This window comes from Rhinopithecus roxellana, chromosome 17, assembly GCF_007565055.1.
Source record: "Rhinopithecus roxellana isolate Shanxi Qingling chromosome 17, ASM756505v1, whole genome shotgun sequence".
NCBI classification, from domain to species: Eukaryota; Metazoa; Chordata; class Mammalia; order Primates; family Cercopithecidae; genus Rhinopithecus; species Rhinopithecus roxellana.
In genome coordinates, this window is record NC_044565.1 from 10299304 (window position 1) to 10320643 (window position 21340).

General features: G+C 42.9%; 1 protein-coding gene across 4 annotated transcripts in view; it reads left to right on the forward strand.

The window, feature by feature from the left end:
- DGUOK (deoxyguanosine kinase) overlaps positions 1 to 20908 on the forward strand; it is a 33107-nt gene extending 12199 nt beyond the window's left edge. The window contains exons 2-7 of one of the 4 annotated variants that reach the window (XM_010381727.2): positions 473 to 585; positions 8015 to 8202; positions 11871 to 12018; positions 18769 to 18884; positions 20102 to 20201; positions 20665 to 20908. In XM_010381727.2, coding sequence (XP_010380029.1) covers positions 473 to 585; positions 8015 to 8202; positions 11871 to 12018; positions 18769 to 18884; positions 20102 to 20201; positions 20665 to 20691 — 692 coding nt within the window. In that variant the 3' untranslated portion in view covers positions 20692 to 20908. The remainder of the gene's footprint in view (positions 1 to 472; positions 586 to 8014; positions 8203 to 11870; positions 12019 to 18768; positions 18885 to 20101; positions 20202 to 20664) is intronic. The other 3 variants (XM_030921338.1, XM_010381729.2, XM_030921337.1) reach the window with 3 other exon arrangements.
- The last annotated feature ends 432 nt before the right edge of the window (positions 20909 to 21340 follow it).

The following is a 21340-nucleotide window of genomic DNA, read 5'->3' on the forward strand; positions in this document are numbered from 1 at the left end:
TTGTACCCACAGTGCCTGACAGTCCTGAGCACATAGTCAGCACTCCGTGAATATTTTTTAGATTTGTTGAATGAATGATATTATAATCATTTTTATTTTTTATCTTGAAAAACTGAGAAATTTTACACTGTCACAGCACAAATAGAATGGTGACTCAAGTGATAGAACTTACGGAACTGATTTCATCTACTTTTACATTTTCAGCTGTTATTAAATGCTCTGCCTCTGGAAGGTTGAGACATGGAAATTGCAAATTAAATCTTGAAGGAATTTTTCCTCCCTATTGACTGTATTCATTATAATGGCTCTGGTTGGCATGGATTGATCCGTTATCAGTCTGGCTGCTGAGTTTGAAATTCAGAAAACTGATACTTGTTCCCTTGAGTTGGGCGTTTGTGACAGAGTTTAGTAGCAGCCTTCTCCTTCAGCCCTGATTTGGGAAGCATCCCAATACATGCTGTTTGCATTGCAGCTGTGGGAAAGTCCACGTTTGTGAAGTTACTCGCTAAAACTTACCCAGAATGGCACGTCGCTACAGAACCTGTAGCAACATGGCAGGATATCCAGGCTGCTGGCACCCAAAAAGTAAGTTTTTAGTTGTGGTGGGTAGTTGGCAGGCATGGGTGAATAATCTAATTGTTGTAATTTAATTTACTCTGAGTGGGTAAAGTAGCCCAGTTTGAGTATCCTTTTTAAAATAGCTTCATTCCAGAAAACAGACCACATACACCAGAGAGGATATGACTTGTTTGAATATGTGTAGTTTTGATTTTTGTGGTTTTTATATGTCTATCTAAGTGACTGCCTCTGTTGTTTGTGGTTTCCCAAAGCATGTCCAACCATCATGGATGACTTTGAAGATGAATTTTGTCATTCCTACACTTAAGTATTTGTATTATTACTGAAGCTAACCACTAGGATTAATAGCTAATTGTAGTGATTTTAACTTTTTAAATAAAGTCTTAGAAATTGGAAGGGATATTAGAGAGGTTCCAGTCACACTTTGAGTCAATTGGAGAGATAACAGCTAACATTTATGAGCACGTACTATGTGCCAGGCACTGTACTATGAGGTATAAGTACATTTCACTTTTACCTCATAGCTTAGGCCGTGGTGTGAAGACTGTGGCTTTGGCAGAGGCTGTAGGGTTGGTTTCCAGCCACATCAGTGTGAGTAAGGAAGGACCTGTTTGGACATGACCCTCAGAGGGAGCAGAAGCACCATGCCTCCTCAGGCACCATGAACTCCTCTTGCCGCCACCTGGAACATTCACTCAGTGGCACATTCTGGTTCTTAACTCTAATTGCTAAACAATTCTGCCTTTTAATGAGCCACGTTGCACCCCTGTGACTCTGACTCATTGGTTCAAGTTCTACCCCCTAAGTCTTTTAACTTTTCCCCGTAACAACCCTATATATAGTTGAAGGTAATGATTTTCCTGTTCCTTCTCCCCCTCAAGTCTCCCTCTTTTTTTTTTTTTTTTTTTGACAGTCGCATTCTGTCACCCAGGCTGGGGTGCAATGGTGTGATCTCAGCCCACTGTAACCTCCACCTCCTGGATTCAAGCGATTCTCATGCCTCAGCCTCCTGAGAACTGGGACTAATGGGTGCATGCCACCATGCTGGGATAATTTTTGCATCTTTAGTAGAGACAGGGTTTCGCCATGTTGGCCAGGCTGGTCTCAAACTCCTGGGCTCAAGCGATCCACCCACCTTGGCCCCCAAAGTGCTGGGATTATAGGCATGAGTTACCATGCCTGGTCAAGTCTTCTCTCTTTCAAGCCAAACACCTCCGATTTTCCTCCAGGCTATTCTTTACTCTGAAGTAACTTTACCTAAGTGATGAGTCCTAGTTTGTTCACTTTCCACTTTGAATTTACTAAGAGTGCTACTTGGGAGGTGAACAGGACATTCTGGATGTAGTCTAAGTGGGACCAGAGTATCATGGAACTTGTTCTGGGTGCCATTTTTTTTTATTCCAACCCAGAATTGTGTTAGCTTTTGTGGCTGGCATATCATGCCTATTGAGGATTTTTGCTTCTTAAGTTGTTTCTTTATATGTCTGTATGTGTGCCTGTGTGTGTATTTGTGAAATTAACTTTCCTATGCAGGAATAAATTATATATCTTTTTCTGAGTATGCCACAGGTCACCTGTTGAGATTTCAAAATAAAGTCATGGGCCACATAATGATGTTTTTGTCAATGTGTACAATGGTGGTCCTGTAAGATTATAACAACATATTTTTACTGTACCTTTTCTATGTTTAGATACACAAATACCATTGTATTATAATTGCCTGCAGTATTCAATACAGTGGCATGTGACACAGCTTTGTAGCCTCGGAGCAGTAGGGTATACCTTAAAGCCTAAGTGTGTAACAGGCTATCCCATCTAGGTTTGTGTGAGTACATTCTCTGATGGTCACACAGTGACAAAATTGTCCAATGACACATTTCTCAGAACATATTCCTGTTGTTAAGGGATACATGACTGCATGTCCACAATTGTTTGGTATTCTTCCCTTCAAGAAGTAGAGCATTAATTCTTGCCTTGAACATGGCTGGACTTTGTGATTTGTTTCCAGTAAATAGAAAGTAGCAAAAATAAGAAATACCTTTCTAGGGTAGGTCATAAGAGACACGGTAGCTTCCATCTTGTTCTGGGGGAAGCCAGCTGCCGTGTCAGGAAGCAACCTTTTCAAGGGGCCCACACGGAAGGAACTGAGGCCTCCTGTGAACAGGTATGTGAGTCTTTTTGAAATTGTATCCTTCAGCCACAGTGCAGCCTTCAGACAACTGTAGCCTCAGCCAACAGCTTGACTGAAACTTCATGAGAAACCCTGAGTCCCAGCCACCCAGCTAAGCTCCTTCCCAAATTCTCGCCTCATAGAAACTGAGATAATGAACGTTTTTGTTTAAGCCACTGAATTTGGCATAATTTGTTAGGCAGCAATAGATCATCCTGTAATCCCATTATTCAGAGGTAAAATGGACATTTTTCTACAGAGAAAATGTATAGATTTACATGCACTTTCATAAATGTATAAAATATATATATACATTTGCTTTTTGAAACAAAAATTGTGATTGCCACCTGTATGTCACTTAATAGACAAGATCTTCCCTTCACAGTGATGTCATTTTAATGGTTGTAGTGTACTGCATAATATGAATATTATCATTTAGTTATCCAGTCCTCTATTTTGAATAGTTTTCTGATTTCTTCCTATTATAAACAATGTTGCAATGATGAGTATCATTATAGCTTTACTGTTTGTTTTTTACCATGTTTTGTTTATCTTTTTATTCTTCAATGAATTGCCTGTCCAAACCTCTTGCCTTGTTTTTTTCTATTGAAATCTTCATCTTTGTGTAATGGCTTCATAAAAACTCATTGTATGTTAAGTATATTAACTCTCATATATTTGTTTGTCATTTTTCTTTTTCTTTTTTTTTTTTGAGATAGGGTCCCAGGCTGGAGTACAGTGGTGTATGATCTCTGCTCACTGCAACCTCCACCTCCTGAGTACAAGCAGTTTTCCTTGCCTCGGCCTCCCTAGTAGCTGGGATTACAGGCGCCTGCCACCACACCCAACTAATTATTGTATATTTAGTAGAAACGGGGTTTCACCATGTTGGCCAGGCTGGTCTCGAACTCCTGACCTCAGGTGATCCGCCTGACTCGGCCTCTCAAAGTGCTGAGATTACAGATGTGAGCCACTGCGCCCAGCCATGTCATTTTTCTTTTATCTTAGTATATAATATATTTTTACAATTTAATACATTTCAGTTTTTATGTAGTCTAACCTGTCCTCCTTTTTCCTCATAGTTAGCACCTTTGATGTTAAGATTGTAGCCCGAGAGTATGAAAATATCTTTATTTCTTTTTGTTGCTTTTGTGGTTTTATGTTTTATGTGATGTTACAAGTTATAGGACTTTAATTTTTTCACAAATGGTTATCTACTTATCCAGTAGTATTCTTGTTTATTCTTGAGCAGAACATATATTTTGTTTTTATTGTGACTGAGATCTTTTTTCCATGTCATCCTCTGAAACTGGTTATTGCTGTTTTAATGGAAAACAGTTGATTGTTATATTTATTTTATATGACTTAATTTCTCATATTATTATTTTTTGGAGTTTTAGAAAATAATAGTTGTCTCTAAATAGTAATCATTTGGAAGGGTTTTCTAATATCTGTACCACATTTCTATTTTCTTGTTTTCTTTCATTGGGTAGAACTTCTAGAGCCATATAAACTTATAGCAGTGAGGGTAGTTTCCTTATCTTGTTCTGTCATTAATGAAACTGCCTCTAATGTATCAGTGTTAAGTTTGGTGTTTATTACTCATTTCAATAGACCGTGTGGTAGACATACCCTTCTATTACTAGAATAGTAACTGTTTTTATCATGATGAAATGTTGAATTTCCATCAGAAACCTCTAGCATCTAGTGAGATAAACATGGGGTTTTTCTTTTTTAATCTCTTAATATTAGTCATAGATTTAATAATGGTATCATCCTCACATTTCTAGAATGAACTTTTTGTCATGATGTACTATTCCATTAATTTGGTAATGTGTTGTTTGGAATTTTGCATGTATATTTATTTATACAGTTGATTGGTATTATTATTTGTGTGTATGGTGATTTTTGTTTGTTTTGTCTTTTGGGTTCTTTTTAGGCAGGGTCTCCCTCTGTCACCCAGGCTGGAGTGCAGTGGCATGATCATAGCTCACTGCAGCCTTGAAGTCCTGGACTCAGGTATCTTCCCACCTCAGTCTCTTGGGTAGTTGGGACTATAGGTGCATACCACTGTCCCTGTCTACTTAAAAAATTTTTTTTTGTAGAGATAGGGTCTCACTTTGCTGCCTAGGCTGGTCTTGAACTCCTGGGCTCAAGCAATCTTTCCACCTTGGATTCCCAAGGTGTTGGGACCACAGGTGTGAGCTGTGATGCCTGGCCCATGTGTAGTTTGTGACGGGTTTTACCATCAATGTTATGAAAATAAATGGAGAAATTTTTCTTCTTTTCTAGCATGGGAATGATCTATTCCTTGAAGGTATGATAGAAATCATCCTTAAGATTATATGGATTCAGTGCTGTTTGAGGGGAATCATTATTGGACAACTGTTTTCTGCCTCAGTTATTCATGGGGTTTTTTGTTTTTTTGTGTGTTTTTTTAGATGGAGTTTTCGCTCCTGTTGCCCGGGCTGGAGTGCAATGGTGCAATCTCGGCTCATTGCAACCTCCACCTCCTGGGTTCAGGCGATTCTCCTGCCTCAGCCTCCCAAGTAGCTGGGATTACAGGCATGCACCACCATGCCTGGCTAATTTTGTATTTTTAGTAGTGACAGGCTTTCACCATGTTGGCCAGACTGATCTCGAACCCCTGACCTCAGGCGATTTGCCCGCCTTGGCCTCCCAAAGTGCTGGGATTATGGGCATCAGCCACCATGTCTGGCCCCTAGGGAGAATTTCTTAAGCTGATACTCTTGTCTCTTTTTTTAAAGAGTCTCACTTTGTCACCCAGGCTGGAATGCAGTGGCCCTATTATAGCTCACTGCAGCATCACTTCTCAGCCTTTTGGCTAAGATCAAGTGTATAGCACACTGCAGCATTGAACTCCTGGGCTCAAGCAAATCCTCCCACCTCAGCCTGCAGAATAGCTGGGACTACAGGCCTGCACCACTATGCCCAAGTAATTTTTAAATTTTTTTGTAGAGTCAGAGTCTCGCTATGTTGCCCAAGTTGGTCTTGAACTCTTGGCCTCAAGCAGTCCTCCTGCCTTGGCCCCCCAAAGTGCTGGGCAGGTGTGAGCCCCCATACCTAGCCCTTAAAGTGATACTCTTTAAAGATCTTCGAATTCACTAATTAGGTTTACTGCATTATGTAGTCTGCTAGTTACCATCTTCATTATCTTCATTGGGTGCTTTACTTTGGCAATTGCATTTTTCAACTCTAAGAAAGTTCTTTTCTTATTCCTCCTTTTTTATGACAGCCTATTCTTGTTTTATCAGCAAGGCAGTATCTTTTGTTTTCTCCTGTTTCTACCTGCAGTGTGTAAATTGTGCTACAGGCCCACAGCTGCTCCTTACCATCTCTAGTGATACCACAGAGACTATAGGAGACTCAAATTTGTCCTCCTACTTCTACCTCCAGCTCTTAGTCAGGGGCCATGTGTGAGGCTAGTATGTGTGGGCTTGCGGGGTCAGAAGGAGGGAAATCCCCAAAATACCTCCAAGTGAAATGTTTTTCTGGTCCACTCAGCACTATATGTGTTGCTCTTGCTGAAGCCTTTCAAAGGGCTAGGACCCTTCTTCGGAATCTAAGAGTGCTTTTTAGCCAAATTGGACTACTTAGTGTTGTTTAATCTTTTTTCTCCTCCTGTACTATTGTTTCTACCTGAAATGCAGTCTTTTAAATCTCCATTTCATTTCCATCTGTGAGAATTCTACTCATCAGTTACTTCCCAGCTTAATGCCACTTTATTTCAGAAACTCCCTGAGATTCCTTCCACCGTCAGTAGTCATCCCTTCATCACATCTTCTGCCTTACATTCCAGCTTTGTATATCCTCATCACCCTCTTCCTTTTTGCATTGTGAGCTCTTTGAGTTCAGGAACTGTCTTGTTCACCTTTAGATGGAGGGTGTTGGAATGACGAGGTTAGAGGAAGCCAGGTTTGAGTCCCTTCAACATTTATTCACCATGAAACCTTGCACAAGTAAGTTACTTCACCTCTGAGTGGATTTTCCCCTCTGGAAAAGGGGCATTACAGCAGTACCTACCTCATGAAGCTGTTTTGAAGATTAAATGAGATAACGTACCACAGTAAAGGTTAAAATAAATGTTAATTCCTTTTTCTCTACCCTTACGGTACCCTGTCCATGTAGCGTGTCATCCACACAGGCCTTCAGTTAATGGCAATTGAATGAAAAATACAGCTCCAAAGTGCTTTTGTACAAAACTCACTTTTGCGTTGTTGAGTTAATGGCAGATCCAGAAAATAATCTGGGGCCGGGCGTGGTGGCTCACGCCTGTAATTCCAGCACTTTGGGAGGGCAAAACGGGGGGATCATCTGAGGTCAGGAGTTCGAGACCAGCCTGGCCAGCATGGTGAAACCCTGTCTCTACTAAAACTACAAAAATTAGCTTGTCATGGTGGCGGGCGCTTGTGATCCCAGCCACTCAAGAGGCTGAAGTAGGAGAATTACTTGAACTCGGCTGGGGTGGGGAGGGGGGCGGAGATTGCAGTGAGCCGGGAGGTTGCAGTGAGCCGAGATTGCGCCACTGCACTCCAGCCTGGGTGGCAGAGCGAGACTCTGTCTCAAAAAAAAAAAAAAAAGAAAGAATCCAGGGCTGCTGAACATCCCACACTTGTGCCCACTTGCACATGCTGAGCAAGTGAAATGTTTTAATTATGTTTCATAAAGTCTCTAGAATTAAGTAGGGTTTTGTTTTTATTTAACAAACAAATTGTAGTCCTTATATGAAAGATACAGAATTCTATTTGGTGGTTGATTGGTTGGATTTTCAAATAGCAGTTGCTTTCAGGTTTGCCTTGACATTTTATAAACAAATAGCTACAGATGGAACTCAAAAGAGAGGCAACATAGTGTTATAGTGGAAAGATTTGATTCAAAGTTAAATTTTAGATGGTTGTTGACTGTTAACTCCTTCCTAGACAGACTTCACAAATCCCTCAATCAGTGATCGTGTTAATTCTGTATATGGTTCTTCCTCTGCTTTTGTTAAATTGAAGTGGCATGTAATCTCCCTTTAGAGAGTCTTGTTTAATAGGTAGGAAAATCTCATCCCTGATTATGAAATTTTGACTAAACTGGGGATCTGATTCTACCTTTTTGGTGGAAGAAAACTTTTATAATTCCTTGTTTCGTTGATTATTAAACCTGTTTGGGAAGGTAGGGGTGTATGTGGAGGGGTGTACCCCATGGAGTAAATACGCTTTCTAGGAAATTCTCTTTTTTTTTTTTTTCATCTCCCTCTAGGCCTGCACTGCCCAAAGTCTTGGAAACTTGCTGAATATGATGTACCGGGAGCCAGCACGATGGTCCTACACATTCCAGACATTTTCCTTTTTGAGCCGCCTGAAAGTACAGCTGGAGCACTTCCCTGAGAAACTCTTACAGGCCAGGAAGCCAGTACAGATCTTTGAGAGGTCTGTGTACAGTGACAGGTAAAATGCCAAGCCCTCCACCAGTCACAAGCCCCATGCTCAGTGCTGCCTGTTTGATCTTGCACAGATCCTGCACTGCTCTGGTCACTGATAATTATACTTTGAAAAATTGTCTTCTTTTTTAAAGACAACACTATACAGATTTGTCCAGAATTGTACCAAATTGTCATCTATGTCAAGAAAGGAAATTGTGTTTTTCATCAACTGAATGCTTTGATTTTCTTATATTGCTACTGATTATCTTAGGTTTCCTTCTTTTCTGGCATGGAGCAAGCTGGTAGCCACCTAATGTAACCATCACATGCTAAAAGGCACAGAATAGACACTGAAGTAGCAGTGTATATTCTAAGAAATCAAATGATTCAGTGGTTGGTTATCCCCTTTAAGAAAAAAGCAGACAAAATTAAAATTTGTGTTCCTAAAAATGATATAGGAGATATTTTCAGCCTTTTTTTTATTCTTCAAGAAAGGATGCTTAGGCAGAAATAGCACACTTTGTGAAACTGGCTTCTGTCTCAGATTTACCCCTTTTTGACCCCTTCTGCTGTGAGAGGGCTTCTTGCTGGCCAGAGTCTAGTGGACATCAGTGCCTGTGTCAGATCAGGGATGGGCATCATCCTGACCACCTGAGGGAATGAGATGTGAAGTCACTTTTAATGCAGGCTAGCAGCACCCTGGGAAGTGAGCCCATCTGCTCCAGAAGAGCTAGGCTGTGCAGGCTCCAGAATGCCTGGCTCTGCCACAGAGACCAGACTGTGACTTGAGGTTAAGCCACCTAGAGACAAAGTCAGGATGGCTTGATCTGGACACTGCTGGGGTTTTTCTTATCTGAAGCCTATAAATGACCAGTGTCAGTGTGAAATGGTGCTTTCAAGCAAAATGATCTTTCTTAAGGCTCTTTGAATTATCAAAATGGAAAGTGTCACTGCTGAAGATGCTCAGTTGGTTACTCTTAATTCCGGATTAGACAAACGAGTTCTATTTCTTAGTGCTTTCAGAAAGCCTCCTAGAAGAAAAAAATAAGGGTACTTTTGTAAATGACAAGTGATTTTTCTGACTTTACCCTAAAATCTTGGAAGATATATAAAACAAACTCTATAGGCTATCCATTCCTTCTTTATGTACCCCGAGAGAGCCTACTTTTTATAAAAGCCAAATATGTGAATTACATACGGCTGGGCTATAGGTTTTACTTCTTTTTCAGCTGTTGGGTATCCCATGTGCCTGTTTTCCTCTCTTTTCTCCCAAGCCATGCCTCTCGGACTCAGAAGTTGAATTACATTTAACCACCCGGGTTGCTGGGAAACATAGTCTTTATTTCTAGTCCCTTCATGAAGTAGGCATGTGAGACCCTCAGAGGAAAACAGAGAAGTAGAAACACTTTGTTAATTAGAAATGCATTCAGAAGCTACATGGATCTTAACCTTTGCTTGTAAAGGAAGAGGTAAGAATTGATTACACTGTGGGCATACAACATTCCAGGTGCTATCTTCACTGAGGGCATTTTTGAGACAGAAAGGAAAACTAATCACAAGTTCCAATCCTGAGGGTAATTTAGACTTTGTTCACTCACACAGATTTATTGGATGCCTCCTGTGTTGAAGCACCAAGGCTGGTCCTGGGGCTGCAACAGTGAATAAGGCAGACCCAGTCCCTGCCTAACAGGGACTGAACACATGCCCACATGTGTGATATTTGTTCCAAAGGAGGAACACAGGTTATCTGGGAGTGTTGATTATAGGGAGGAAGAAATCTTAGTCTTTTCTATTTGAGTTAAAGGAAACGTTAGCATATGATTTTGGAGCAGAGACCCTGACTCCAAGATCCTTATGCCCTGTTCTGTCCTACAGCCCCTGCATTCAGTCTGCAGTACTTCCCTCCCACTCAGCACCACACTCTTCTACCCCTCACCCCATCACCACCAAGAGCTTTGAAGAAATAAAGGAAGTGCTCTTTCTCAAGAAAGCCAAGAACCCCTTTCATAGGGCTTATTAGCAAATCTTTAATTTCTCTTTTTAGGATCCTTTTTGTTTTGTTTTAAGACAGAGTCTCGTTCTGTCACCCAGGCTGGAATGCAGTGGTATAATCTCGGCTCACTATAACCTCTGCTTCCTGGGTTCAAGCAATTCTTGTGCCTCAGTCTCCTGAGTAGCTGGGATTACAGGGACACGCCATCATGCCTGGCTAATTTTTGTGTTTTTAGTAGAGACGGGGTTTCACCATGTTGGCCAGGCTGGTCTCAAACTCCTGGCCTCAGGTGATCTGCCCGCCTCAGCCTCCAAAAGTGCTGGGATTACAGGTGTGAGCCACAGTGCATGGCCACTTTATAGGATCTTCATTTCATCTTCTAGTTATCTGTGAAGAACTCAAAAACATTTTGAGTTTAAAATGTTACCCTTTTCTTTGTTCTCATCAACTAGACTATGGCTAAACCATTCCAGACTGGGAAAGTTTACTTTTGGAGTTTCTAAGTTAGCTTCTTCATAGCCTAACAAAAAGTAGTTATAATAATAACTAAGATATCTAGAATACCATATGCCAGTCACTCTTCTAAGCACTTTATGAGGATTATTACAAGACATCATAATAACGGGCTGAGAGGATTTAGGTGACTTGCCTGAGGTTACATAGCTACTGAATCTTTCAGCCAGGATCAGACCCTGGAATGTTGTTCTGAGGTATTCCCTTAATGGTGACACTCACAGCCTTGCGGTCTGCACTTTCCTGAGCCATCATATACAAGGGTTCTGAATTTTATTTTCTCGGAGGTGGCCAGTTGCTGAAGTGGCCAGTTGCTGAGCATTGCCTTGAAAACTGGAGTACCTTGTTTAGGATGCAAATTGTGTTTTGTATTAAAATGCCTGAGGTTTGAAAGCAGAATTGACCCCTGGTTTGTCTGAAGCCATGGTTTGTGTTTAGCTCTGATTTCCTGTTTACCAGATGCTCTTTTGGTTGTAGAAATAAGCAGGGGGCAAAGCTGGTTTGATTATTAGCTTTAGCTTTCTTTTATCTGAACTAGAAACTCAGCAGCACAGGAAGCAAGCAAGCAAGAGCTCATATGCGCTTTGCAGGAGAGTCTGCTTTCTTGGTGATACTGAAATTAGTGGGAAATGCATTTTCTGCTCCATAGAGGACACCACATAAAAACTATTTGTTCTGCATTTCTCAGCTAGACAAAAGGATGGCTCAGTAACCTGGAGAGTCAGAAGTCCTCAGTCCTTGTATGAAATTGAGTGGGTGGATTTATACTGGATTCACTTGTTTATTTGTTTTGGGCCTTGCTATAATAATAATAAGGAAATCTCAAAAGTTCAAGTTTACATATATTTGCTGTATGTTCTGACTGATTTCTAGCAGAGAAAATTGTTAGGGACCAATGATACTATCTTCTGTCCCTTTTCTTCCAGTGAATCAATCCATCTGGAAAGGTGTGATTTCAGGCTCCAAAGTCTAGATCCTATTTCCCATCTTAGTTATTGAGCAGGGAGGGAGATATGGGTTAAGAATTCAGGTTTCTTAAGGATTGATGAGGAGCTCGAAAGGTTAAGTGGTTTGAACAGACATGGAACAAGTTGGTTATTGATTTTTCTGCTTCTCTCTCTCTCTGGTGCCTTTCATTCCATTTCCCATTCTCCTCCCCTCCCCATTCCCATCCCACTTCCAACCAGGTATATCTTTGCAAAGAATCTTTTTGAAAATGGTTCCCTCAGTGACATCGAGTGGCATATCTATCAGGACTGGCATTCTTTTCTCCTGTGGGAGTTTGCCAGCCGGCTCACATTACATGGCTTCATCTACCTCCAGGCTTCTCCCCAGGTAACACCGAACCTAAAACCGTAGACTTTAGGGCCATGTGAAACCTAAGAAGTGACATTCTCCAAACCCCTGATTTTCTGGTTGGAGAAATTAGAGCGTAGACATTACCTGCAGCATGGAGAGCAGTGGGGGACACCCTCCTGTCCCAGTGTTGAGCACCCTGTTCCCCACTGGCTTCGTGTAGCAGAGTGCTAAAGCCATTGACTATGCATAAAAGGATCGCTGTTGATGTAGCAACAACAGAGCAAATCGAGCATCATCTTTATCACTTAGGGTTTGCAGGTGGGACGCTCTGACCTGTAGCCACTTGCCTCAGCTCCTCCTTCAGTCTGACTGGGTCATCAGAGTGTGGAGTCTTGATAGTTTCCTGAGTAAGATGTGAGGAGGAAGAGAAGGAGAATTTTCTCACCTCATCATGATACTGCCCTAATTTATGGCCCTTTTTTGAACCCTGATGCCACTGGGAAGGCAAGATGGACTATAGTAGTTCCATTCTGTGACTGGCTGGCTGGTGCCATCCTGCATGCAGTAGGATGGTGATGTCATGGCAGGAGCACCAGAGTCTCTGGAGGCTGAAGTGAGCTGTGGCTTCTGGTGACTGGTAGTGACCTTGGACAGCCCCTGGAGACCATTCCACTGGAGAGATCCTTGCCTGTAAAATCCACTGGCTCAATCTAGATGATCTCTAAGGGCTCTTCTGGAGTGGGATTCTGAGTCAAGGTGAGAGGTTTTTTTTTTTTAGAGATATACCGCTCTCAGCTTTTGAGACATACATCCAATATATAGTCAAATGCCAGATAGACCACATACTGTTAGAAGGAAGGAAAGCTGTCTCCAAGCTAGAGGCTGTGCTTTTTAGAGATGGAACTGAGACTTGTGGGCAGAAAGGAGCCTGAGAACAGACTGAGCAGAACCAGAGGATGAGTGGGAGAGCTCCCATCACAGAGCCTCACACCAGCCAACGGGGAGAGGACTGGAAAGAAGGGTCTTGCCTTAAGAAGGTGGCAGCCAGGAAAAAAGAGGCCCTTGAATGTGACTGGGACCAGATATTGGGGATCTTTGTGTTGAGAGTTTTTGGACATTTTGAGGCAAAAGCTAGATCATAGGAAGGAATAAGAGATTCTACAGAAAGAAGAGTTAAAGTTTAAAATGAAACTGGTCTGGGTGCAGTGGCTCACACTTACAATCCCAGTATTTTGGGAGGCTGGCATGGGAGGATCACTTAAGACCAGGAGTTCAAGACCAGCCTAGGCAATATAGTGTGAGTCCATCTCTACAAAAAAGTTTAAAAATTAGCCGAGTGTGGTTATGTGTGCCTGTGGTTTTAGCTATTGGGGAGGTGAGACAGGAGGGTCACCTAAGTCCAGGAGCTTGAGGCTACAGTGAGCTGTGATCATGCCACTATACTTCAGCCCAGGTGGCAGAGTGAGAACTTGTTTCTAAAATAAAATAAAACTGAACTAAAGATTCAGTGAGGCCAGAGGACTAATAACCTTCCATGAAAAGAACCACACTAAAGTTAGATGCATTGATTGCAAGTTGACCAGGTGGGTCATGTTTTTGTGACTTCTTTCAATAGTCTTCATTGCCTAAGAACCGGAATAGAAGAAGGGGATTATACTTTAGGGGTAGAGATTAGTGTCAGCGATTATGGGGAAACGAATCCCCTCTCAGAGAGGGCAGTTTGAAGTGTCAAAGTGTAGGGTTCACGTTGAGAGAGAAGTCCTGAGCCCCAGGAAGGTTTGTGGCCTGGGCCAAAGAGGAGTGAGAGTGCTGTGAGGTTGGACCGAGTAAAGATCCTGGTTGGAATTTGAAGAGGTGACAGGTTTCCTATAGGAGTCTTGGGATGGCTGGACTGAAAGAAGCAGGAGGTTGAGGAGCTGAGCATTAGGAGAAGTGAGAATGCTGACTTAACCTTTTCCAAGAGAACAGAACTTCAGCACAATCAGCTCAGTGCCTTGAAGCCAGCACTGGGGAGGAGTGAGAGAGGAAGTGGAGTGACTCATTCCTGGGAGTAAAATGGGGCTACTTGGGCCAGCTGAAGAGGCTCTTGTTTCTGGGGAGTGGAAGTTGGACCCAGCAGGGAGAACAAGAAAGTCTTAATTGCTTTTCTTCTTTGTGCACTCTGAATGACCTTGTAACAGAATGCCTGAAACTGGTTAATTTATAAAGAGGCTTATTTTGGCTCACAGTTATGGAGACTGGGAAGTCTAAATTGGGCAGCCTTAACTTCCAGTGAGGACGTCCTGCTACCTCATCACGTAATGAGGTGGAAGGGAACAGGCATGTGCAAAAGGGGCAAGACGGGAGGAGCAGCCTTGCTTTATAACATCCTGCTCTCATGGCAGCTGGTCCAGTCCCACGAGAATGAGAACTCACTCTGGCGAGAAATAACCCAGTCCCAAGAGAGTGGCATTAATCTGTCTTAACAACCTAATCACCTCTTAAAGGCCCCACCTCTCAACACTACCACACTAAGGACCAAATTTCCAACACATGAATTCTGGGGGATACACTCAAACCATAGCAAATGGTGATGATGATGATGATGATGATCGCACCTGTAATCCCAGCACTTTGTAATGATGATGATGATGCTCATCATCATCATCATCGTCGTCGTCGTCACTTGGGGGCAGATCTGCCTTTTTGGAGAGGCTAATTGAAATATTTAAGCTGGAGTAGAATGAGAAGAGTTGAAGAATTATTGCAACTTCATGGCAGAAAAGAAAAATAACTTATTCATTTTGAGATTAGATGGGGATTTTAATGCTGTTTTGATGGCATTAGTTCCAGAGATGCAGGAATGCCTATATTTCTTCCCTGAAGTCACACTTGACCTCTTCTGTGAAGTTCAGAGGTAACTGTGCCCAAGGGAAGAACAGAATAGAAGTTGACATGTCACTATGTAAAAAAAACTGTGCAGGTGCCCAATCTTCCAGTTCAGAGCCCTAGTAAATACTGAGTTTCGAGCATGTCAAATGGACTTCGTAGGTCCTTCTGCTCCTTTCTACCTATTCTTCCCTATCTTCTTTTTTTCTGAGATGGAGTCTTGCTCTGTCGCCCAGGCTGGAGTGCAGTGGCACGATCTCGGCTCACTGCAAGCTCCTCCTCCTGGGATCACGCCATTCTCCTGCCTCAGCCTCCCAAGTAGCTGGGACTACAGGCGCCCACCATCACGCCCGGCTAATTTTGTGTATTTTTAGTAGAGACGGGGTTTCACCGTGTTAGCCAGGATGGTCTACGATCTCCTGACCTCGTAATCCATCCGCCTCAGCCTCCCAAAGTGCTGGGATTACAGGCGTGAGCCACCGCGCCCGGCCCCCTAACTTCTTAAAAGCAAGCAAGCTAGGCCAGACTGGACCAGGCAGGTGCAGTGGTTCATGCCTGCAATGCCAGCACTTTGGGAGACCAAGGTGTGAGGACTGCTTGAGCCCAGGAGTTTAAGACCCACCTGGGCAACATAGTGAGAGCCCCCTGCCCTCTACGAAAAATTTAAAAATTAGCCAAGCATGGTGGTGTGTCTCTATTCCCAGCTACTCAGCAGGCTGAGGTGGGATATTACTTGAGCCTGGGAGATTGAGGCTGCAGTGAGTCATGATTGCACCACTGCATTTCAGCCTAGGCCACAAAGCAAGACCTTGTCTCAAATAAATAAATACAACTTAGAAAAAAAAAAAATCAAGCAAGTCAGGCTGGGCACGGTGACTCACTCATGCCTGTAATCCCAGCATTTTTGGGAGGCCGAGATGGGAGGATTGCTTGAGGTCAGGAGCTCAAGACCAGCATGGTCAACATAGGGAGACCCCATCTCTAAAAATTAAAAAAAAAAAAAAAAAAAAAAAAGCAAGCTAACAATTTTAAAACTCAGAAGAGAAATGGCTAGGCCTCAGTGTTCCTACCCAGCCCCATGGAATCAAGAAGAGAGTGCAGCTGATCAGTGTATATCAAAAAGCCAGGCCCTGCCTGGGACCGGCACAGCATGGGGATAGCATGCGGAGGTGCATGGGGACAAGTGGCACCTGGGTTTGGGCTTGAGAGGCATAGTGAAAAGACCCACTAGCAGTCACTTTCCATTTCCTGTCTCTGACTCCAAGCAATCAGAACAGCAGTTCTTCTTCCTGGGTGGGGCAGGTTAAGAAGACCAGTACAGGGTCTCTCCTCTGCCACTTGTAGCTACACTATCTTTCCTGTGCACATGCAGGTGTGTCTTCCTCATGAGGACTGAGATGAAGAGGGGCCAGATTAAAGCACTGTTTGCATGGGATTTTTAAAAATATAATTTGTTCTAACCGTATCAGTAAAGCAAGAGTTATGCTAAATGCTCATAGTAGGAGTTTGCTTCGACTTCTTTTTTTTTTCCCCCTCAATACTGCCACCAGTTAAGACTTAGACCACTAAGGGAAATCCATTTGCTCTGTTAAGGAAATTAATAGTAAATAGAGATATGTTAGCCTATTTTAATAGATCAATGTTAGTGTCAGTGTTTGTCTGCAAGCAGTGAATGAATAATTAGCTTTCCTAAAAAGAATTGTTCTGCCTTTCTGTGTGTACTTGGAAGCATAAAGCCACATTTAAAAATAAAATTGTTTTCATGAATCAGAAATTTTTTTTCTCAGAAAGGAAAATTAGATAGCTTTGCTATGCTTAGAAATCCTAAAGCTACCTTTCCGGTGGGAATATTAATTGGTTAACCTCTAAGGAGGCAGTCTGGCAGTATATAATTGCAAATGCATATACCTTTTGATCATTAATGAAATTTGTTTCTATAATTTTGTTTCCTTAGAGAAAAGGTAAGAGAGAAACAGCAAAGACTCCCAAGTCTTTGGGATTATTGTATACTACATTTGGAAATTAAGTTTTCGGTTCTTTTTTTTTTTTTTGAGACAGAGTCTTGCTCTGTCACCCAGGCTGGAGTGCAGTGGCCGGATCTCAGCTCACTGCAAGCTCTGCCTCCCAGGTTTACGCCATTCTCCTGCCTCAGCCTCCCAAGTAGCTGGGACTACAGGCGCCCGCCACCACGCCCGGCTAGTTTTTTGTCTTTTTTAGTAGAGACGGGGTTTCACCAGGTTAGCCAGGATGGTCTCGATCTCCTGACCTCGTGATCCGCCCGTCTCGGCCTCCCAAAGTGCTGGGATTACAGGCTTGAGCCACCGCGCCCGGCTAAGTTTTCAGTTCTTAAGTTATTGAAAGAGGGAAGTCCTGGCCCGGGCACGGTGGCTCACGCCTGTAATCCCAGCACTTTGGGAGGCCAAGGCAGGCAGATCACGAGGTCAAGAGATCGAGACCATCCTGGCCAACGTGGTGAAACCGCATCTCTACTAAAAGTACAAAAAATTAGTTGGGTGTGGTGGCACCCACCTGTAGTCCCAGCTACTCAAGAGGCTGAGGCAGGAGAGTCGCTTGAACCTAGGAGGCGGAGGTTGCAATGAGCTGAGATCTCGCCACTGCACTCCAGCCTGGCAACAGAACGAGACTCTGTCTCAAAAAAATAAAATAAAATAAGAGGGAAGTTCTAAATCGGTGGGTTAATCCATCTATTCTTCCAGGACAGATGATATTGAATAATGAAATATTTGTCAAGCAGAGAGAAGCCCAAAAATAATTCAGTCAAAACAAACATTTGGAGCAAAAATTTTGAGATGTGAAAGAGCCTGGCCTGTTCCCCAGGAAAGAGGTCAAATCTGGCTAAAGCAATGAGTCCAGGGGAAGAGCTAAGGCAGTTGAGAAGTAGGAGGGGTAGCTCTACTTCTGACAGGTAAGGAAGATGTCATTTTCTGAGCCAGTGTGCATCAAACTTCACTACCAGATGAATGCAGAATAGAATTATGCACACTCTGCAAAGCAGCAGGGGATAAGAGTTAGTCTCAAGCCTCACTTGTTTTTCCACTTGTTTGTTTTATCTTTGACCTGTGCAAATTTTACATTCTATTCCTGAGTGAATGTTTGGTATGATATGAAAGACATATTTCAAATGAACTAACATTTTATAAATGCAGTGCTACTCATACATACTGCTTTGAACCCTGGGACTATGGCTGTAGGTGGTAAAGAGCCTGTGAAGTATTTTCAGCAAGGAAAGTCATGTCATCATATTGCTGTACTACCGAAGGGTGGAGTGAAGGGTACAAACTGGAAGAAAGGAACAGCTTTTGCCAGGAGCTCAATACGACTTACCTTAGTTACCTGTGGATGGGTAGACAATGAGGAAATAGAAGCCCACAAAGATTGCACTGCTGGTACCTGATAAAGGCAGGAATTTACTCCTGGATTTTCTAACCTTAAGGCCTGTACTCTGTCCATATACTTCCCTGCCTCTGGGAGGCAAAATCAGAAGGCTTGTGCCATAATCCAGGTGAGAGGTAATGAGGACCTGACAAGGGTAGAGGTGAGAAGAGAGCAAGGAGAGAACCATCTAGTGAGATGAAAGAGAATTGAGTGACTTTCCGGATATAGTAGGGAGAAGGAAGAACAAGGAAAATTCCAGGTCCATGGCTTGGATGACTGGATGGATGATGTTCACCATTAACCAATTTAGGATACTCCAGAGGAAGAGCAAGTTTAAGGTGGAGATGGGAAAAGAATGGTGTAGATCCTCTGATTGCATAAGAAAACAAGACAGCAGAAGTAAAGGTATGGCTTGTAATGCCCAAGATAGACATTATGGGTGGGCCTCAGAGCCCCCTAAGACTGCACTGTAGCAGCCAAAACAGCAAATGAGCTCATCAGGGCCTGGGGACTGTCTTTTAGGTTTGTTTGAAGAGACTGTACCGGAGGGCCAGGGAGGAAGAGAAAGGAATTGAGCTGGCCTATCTAGAGCAGCTGCATGGCCAACACGAAGCCTGGCTTCTTCACAAGACCACGAAGTAAGTGGAGAAAAGAATGTATCAGACAGACCTGGCTCCCAACAGCCAGTTGTTAAAAACAAGTTCAGCACGCAGCCCCCTGTAGGAAGGTTCAGAATATACTGGAAATGTCAAGCATTTTCCATCTCAGAAGTTTAATATTGCTGGATGCCGTGGCTCACGTCTGTAATCCCAGCACTTTGGGAGACTGAGGCGGTGGATCACCTGAGGTCAGGAGTTCAAGACCAGCCTGGCCAACATGGTGAAACCCCATCTCTACTAAAAATACAAAAATTAGCCAGGTGTGGTGTTGGGTGCCTATAATCCCAGCTACTCAGGAGGCTGAGGCAGGAGAATCGCTTGAACCTGGGAGGCAGAGGTTGCAGTGAGCCAAGATCGCACCACTGCACTCCAGCCTTGGCAACAGAGTGAGTCGCCCAGAAGAAGTTTAATATTGAATATAATCTTTACATTCCAAGGGCTTTTTTATTAGATTTTATTTCTCCAGCTTTTTCTTTGTTTCTTAACATTTCCCTAGATTGAACATTGTGATCGATGGTGATAGCTGGCTCAGCATGAAGGGCTGAAAATGTTAGAGAAATTGTCAATATTACTAAGTTGGCATTCCTAGTTTCTGCCTGTCCTCCCTTTGGCTTGGTTTGTTGTCCACTTAAAATGTTTGGTGCTCTGACCGTTAGTATCACTCTCAAGAATGAAGAGAAACCTCAACCTTTCTGTTTCCAGCCAACTTTATTGGTTTTTTAAAATGTAGTTTACATGCAGTTTCATTGAAAAGTCATGTTGGCCGGGCGCGGTGGCTCAAGCCTGTAATCCCAGCACTTTGGGAGGCCGAGACGGGCGGATCACAAGGTCAGGAGATCGAGACCATCCTGGCTAATACGGTGAAACCCCGTCTCTACTAAAGAATACAAAAAACTAGCCGGGCGACGAGGCGACGAGGCGGGCGCCTGTAGTCCCAGCTACTTGGGAGGCGGAGGCAGGAGAATGGCGTGAACCTGGGAGGCGGAGCTTGCAGTGAGCTGAGATCCGACCACCGCACTCCAGCCTGGGCGACAGAGCCAGACTCCGTCTCAAAAAAAAAAAAAAAAAAAAAAAAAAGAAAAGTCATGTTGAATTTAGATCTGTTTTCTGAGTAAGTAAGACTTGGCAAGTATGTGAAACTTGACTCAAATTACTTTTCTTTTTTTCTGTCCCCCAAACGTTCATGCTTCTTATAGGCTCCACTTTGAGGCTCTGATGAACATTCCAGTGCTGGTGTTGGATGTCAATGATGATTTTTCTGAGGAAGTAACCAAACAAGAAGACCTCATGAGAGAGGTGGGAAGGACTTTAACTTCTGCTTTCCAGTGGTTTCCTTTGTTGTACTTTTATCTTTCTGGCCTTTGCTTCAAAGTTCAATATCATGGGTCTTGTGCTTTGCATCTCACGTTGCATTTCACACTCCAAGGCCTGTGGGATCTTGTGCAAATTACAAATATATCCCTATTCTCTAAAGTATGCTGGACTAATAATTGTTAAATAATTGACTTGTAACATGTGCTTGCCAGCTGACTTTTCTCTCTAAGGCATCCTAAAACTAGGGAAATGAGACTACTGGATTCTATTCCCAGCTCTGCCCCTTGATGCTATATGACCCTGGGCTTCTCACATTTCTTCTCCATGCCTGTTTTCCTTTCCTCACAAAAACCTCATGGGCTTGACTGCATATGCATTGGGGGTGGACTATTGAAAAGTCTGTTAAAAATGTGAAATTAAACTTTTGATTTTCTCCTTCCCACAGGTAAACACCTTTATAAAGAATCTGTAACTGATACCATGATGTTCAGGCTGTGATCTGAGCTCCCTGACTTTCTGAAGCTAGAAAAATGTTGTGTCTCTCAACCACCTTTCCATTCCCAGCCCCTCTCATCCCTGGAGCACTCTGCCGCTCAAGGGCTGGTTTGTTAATTATTGTTAGACTTTACCATTGTTTTCTTTTGTATCTGAAGCGTTTTGAAAATAAAGTTTAAGTTTTGCTTGTTTTTTCTAATTCAGTTGCTCATTTATTTCAGCATGTGTTTCTTGGTGCTTGTTCTGAATTCACCTCTAGACTAGTGTATTAGTCCGTTTTCACACTGCTATAAAGATAACTACCTGAGGCTGGGTAATTTCTAAAGGAAAGAGGTTTAATTGATTCACAGTTTCACATGCTGGGGGAGGCCTCAGGAAACTTACAATCATGGCAGAGGGGAAACAGGCACATCTTACATGGTGGCAGGTGAATGAGCGAGTGCAAGAAAGAGCAGGGAAAACTGCCTTATAAAACCATTAGATGTCGTGAGAGCTCACTGTCATGAGAACAGCATGGGGGAAACTGCCCCGGTGATACAGTCACCTCCCACCAGGTCTCTCCCTTGACACCTGGGGATTACAATTCAAGATGAGATTTGGTTGGGGACACAAAGCCTAACCATATC